The sequence below is a fragment of the Eubalaena glacialis genome, chromosome 3 (genome assembly GCF_028564815.1).
Source record: "Eubalaena glacialis isolate mEubGla1 chromosome 3, mEubGla1.1.hap2.+ XY, whole genome shotgun sequence".
Lineage (NCBI taxonomy): Eukaryota > Metazoa > Chordata > Mammalia > Artiodactyla > Balaenidae > Eubalaena > Eubalaena glacialis.
The window spans coordinates 185,111,029-185,115,031 of record NC_083718.1 but is presented as its reverse complement, the minus strand read 5'-3'; the positions used below and the strand labels follow the sequence as shown (position 1 = coordinate 185,115,031).

At 47.7% G+C, this 4,003-nt stretch overlaps 1 protein-coding gene across 1 annotated transcript; it reads left to right on the top strand.

Annotated features, from left to right (window-relative positions):
* Nucleotides 1-844: 844 nt before the first annotated feature.
* Nucleotides 845-3,716, top strand: LOC133087267 (PRAME family member 12-like). The gene is made up of 3 exons (XM_061184093.1): nt 845-1,131; nt 1,575-2,147; nt 3,158-3,716. The coding sequence occupies exons 1-3, from the start codon at nt 845-847 to the stop codon at nt 3,714-3,716; spliced, it is 1,419 nt and encodes a 472-aa protein (XP_061040076.1).
* The last annotated feature ends 287 nt before the right edge of the window (nt 3,717-4,003 follow it).

The following is a 4,003-nucleotide window of genomic DNA, read 5'->3' as shown; positions in this document are numbered from 1 at the left end:
TTTTCAGATGTACAAATGTAAGGCTTTGATTTTGCCTCTAAGTGTAATTTTGCCTTAATCCCAAACATCTTGATTTGTGCTTTGGTTTATATCATTTAAAAATATCTTAACCAGCCAGATTTTATTTTTTAATGAAAACATCTGTTTGGAATTTTATTTTTTACATTAAAAAGCTTTAGTTTGGACAGGGACTTCCCTGGTGGTCCAGTGGTTAAGACTCCACGCCCCCAATGCAGGGGGCACGGGTTCAATCCCTGGTTGGGGAACTAAGATCCCTATGCCTTGTGGTGCGGCCAAAAGATTAAAAAAAGAAAAAAAAGAAAAAAAAGATTTAGTTTGCACAAACGGCGTTCATTTTAGGCATATCTGCTTCATCTTTCCCAGCGCAGTTAACTGTGGAAACTGAGATTAGAGACTGTGTTGGGCCACAAGATGCTCCTATTCCCATAGTTTTAGGGCCCTAAGTGGTGGTCTGAAAGGTTTCCCCCAAAAAAGACTGGGATCAGCCTTCAGGCTCATGGTACCCACTTCCCAGTGCAACCTAATTGAGCAAAGCAGTGAATGGAAATGGATGGACGAGTGGTTGGGTTTCTTCCTCCTTGGTACTTGTGAGAAGCTTGTTCTGGTGCTCATAGGGGCAGAGCTATGGCTTTGGGCCCACTGAGCCCAGAGTGGAATTCTGCTAAACTGAGGCTCTTCCACCACCGCTAGAGCAGTGACTTTGGCTCTGAGTTGGTTCTTCTGAAGGGTGGGGAGACCGAGTAAGGGGTGATCATGCTTAACCTGAGAAAGATTCCTTGTTCCCTGCAAGTTTCCACAGGATTCCTTTAGGAGCAGAGTCATGATGAGTGTCCAGAACCCCCTGAGACTCCTGGACCTGGCGGGAATGAGCTTGCTGAGGGATGAGGCCTCGACCATCACGGCTCTGAAGGATCTGCCCACAGAGCTCTTCCCCCCACTGTTCATGGAGGCCTTCTATGGGAGATACAGCGAGACCCTGAAGGCCATGGTGCAAGCCTGGCCCTTTGTCCGCCTGCCTCTGGGGGGCCTGATGAAGATGCCTCATCTGGGAACCTTACAAGCAGTACTGGATGGGCTTGATATCCTGCTTGCACAGAAAGATCATCCCAGGTGAGTCTGATCAAGGTAGTCTAGTAAGGTTTAGGGCAGCCCTGAAGAGGAAGCTGAAGTCAGGAGAGTGGATGGACAAGGGATAGAACAGAAGCTTCTGATGATGCCAATGAAGAAACACAGAGACTTGGCCATTGCTGAGCTCATTTTGGGAAATGCGTTCCAGCAGTGTATGAGTGCCTAAGATGCAGGGGAGCCTGAAAGTACATGTCTCAGCCAGGGATGCGTAAGGGTAATAGGTGTAGAAAGTGAGGAAGGATGGAAGGGGAAAAGAGATGGAGGAATGTGAGGCAGAGAGGGAAGAAGAGGGCAAGACAGCAGGTGATGTCCGGGATGTGAAGTAAAAGCTCAGGTGGGAAGTCTGAGTGTTGCCTAAATTCTGAGACTGTGATTTCATTGTGTGGATCTTAAACCATAGCTGCCAATCTGCTGTTTTCCCACAGGAGGTGCAAACTGCGGGTGCTGGATTTAAGGAATACCAGCCAGGACTTCTGGAGAATGTGGTCTGGAGACAAGGCCCATGGATGTTCAAGCTCACTGATGGCACAAGTGGCTGAGGACAGGTCAAGGACAAAACAGCCCGTGGCTCCCTTGGAGGTATTCATAGAACTTCATCTCAAGGAAAGGACCCTGGATGGATTCCTCACCTACCTCATCAGGTGGGTGGAGCAGAGAAAAGCTTCCATACACCTGTGCTGTAAGAAGTTGAGGATTCTTTCATTTCCCATGGAAAATATTATGAAGGTTCTGAGTATGGTACAGTTGGACTGTATCCAGGAGGTGCAAGTGAATTGCACCTGGCATCTGTCCACGCTGGCCATGTTTGCTCCTCTCCTGGGCCAGATGAAAAGTGTACAGAGACTCCTTCTCTCCCACATCCACCTGTCTGCACCTGGGGAGCAGGAACAGCAGCACATTGTCCAAAATACCTCTCAGTTCCTCAGGCTGCACCACCTCCGGGATCTCCATCTGGAATCTCCCTCCTACCTTGAAGGCTGCCTGGATGAGATGCTCAGGTGAGTGTGCACCATTGGCCAGGTAACAGCGAACACAACACTAGAATATCAAAAACACTGTCCCTTTTGCTTCTCTATCCTGAACTGTGGTATCACATAACCACCCAAATCAAGGTAGGGGCCCAAACTGGGATAGAGCCTCTAGAAAGGGACACCCTGCTAGGAAGCTATTGACTAGGGGTTAGGATCTAGTGGTGTGGGTATATGATTTCTTCTTTAGGAAGAGATATCTTGGTTTAGATGAATTAGGAAAATAACTAAGGGAAGGGGGCATTGAAGAGGGAAAACTCCATCAGGCCTGAACATTTCTAAATGGAAGCTCTGTGCTCACCAGTGTTGTGACCACAATGAGCCTGTCTCAAATTCCCTGTTTGTAAAAGGTTGCTTTTTTCTCCTGATAAGGTAATTAATCTATGGATAATGCGTGATTCTGGAGATGATCATAGTAGAGCAGGAGCCTAAAGCAGAATAAAAATTGGTAGATGGTTTGCAGATGATGCAGGAATGTAACTGAGCCCCTGCAGACTGGCAACCTCAGTTGATGTCGTGAGATCATGTCCTAGTTGGTCCACTATGCACGTCACGCAGAAGGCTTACCTGGCCTGAGATATGCGTGCCTGTGGCCCAAACATGGACTGAAGGAAACCTGAGTAGGAAGCATTTTATGTATGTATCTTACTATTAAAATTCAGTGATGCCCACTCTTTGCTGAGACAAGGTGTCAGGCTCTCCCCTGAGCATGTTCTAGTGTACTCCATTATCTTCATTCATCGTCATAAGAAGTGTAGTAAGTTTTTCTCTGCTTGACTGATGAGGAAAGAGAGCTTTCAACTTGACTCAGTCACACAGGAAGGTGAAAGGACTCAGGTTAAAATGAGACTGGGCATTCTGGGTATTGATGGTTATCAGATGATCAGACTAACCTTGGGCTTGGGCAAATCACTTGTCTCCCTACTTGAGGTCAACTTCCACCTCGGTTTCCAAGACCTAATTGCTCTGTTTCTCCCCAGGTGCCTGATGACCCCCTTGGACAACCTTGCAATAACTCACTGCCTCCTTTCGGATTCAGACTTGAGCCATCTGTCCCAGTGTCCGAACATCAGTCAGCTAAAGGGCCTGGATCTGAGTGGCGTCTCCCTGACCTACTCTAGTCCTGAGCTCCTCCCAGTTCTGTTGGAGAAAGTTGCAGCCACCCTCCAGGAACTGTATTTAGAGCAATGTGGGATCAGGGACTCTCACCTCGAAGCCATCTTGCAATCCCTGAGCCGCTGCTCTCAGCTCATGTTCTTCAGCCTGCGTGGAAACCTCCTCTCCATGGCCATCATGGAGAAGCTGCTGCGACACACCTCCGGGCTGCCCAGTTTAAGTCAAGAGCTGTATCCTGTCCCTCAGGAGAGTTACAGCTCTCAGGGGATCCTCCAACTGGGAAGATTTGCCCAGTGTCAGGCTGAACTGTTTGAGATTCTGAGAGTCTTAGGACATCCCAGGATCATCTGGATTAGTTCCAGCCCCTGTGTGCACTGTGGAGATAACATATTCTATCATCCGCAGCCCATCATATACCTCTGAAATACCCCTAACTACTTGGGTGCATCTAAAAGCTTTCTTCTGAGCACTTGGAAACTGATATCTAGGACATAGTTCCATCATGAAGGGAAAACAGACCCATGGTTTCAGACATCTGCTCAATGTGAATGGGAGAAGAAAAAGTGATTAAGGGAGGGTGCAGGAATGCAGAGGGAAAAGTTGACTCTGACAGGTAATAGGCCTTTTGGGGAAATGTGTCTTACAGAGTCAGAAATATGAACCTAAATTTCTGGAGGTGGATTGAGTCTTGAGACCCACATGTTGGAGTT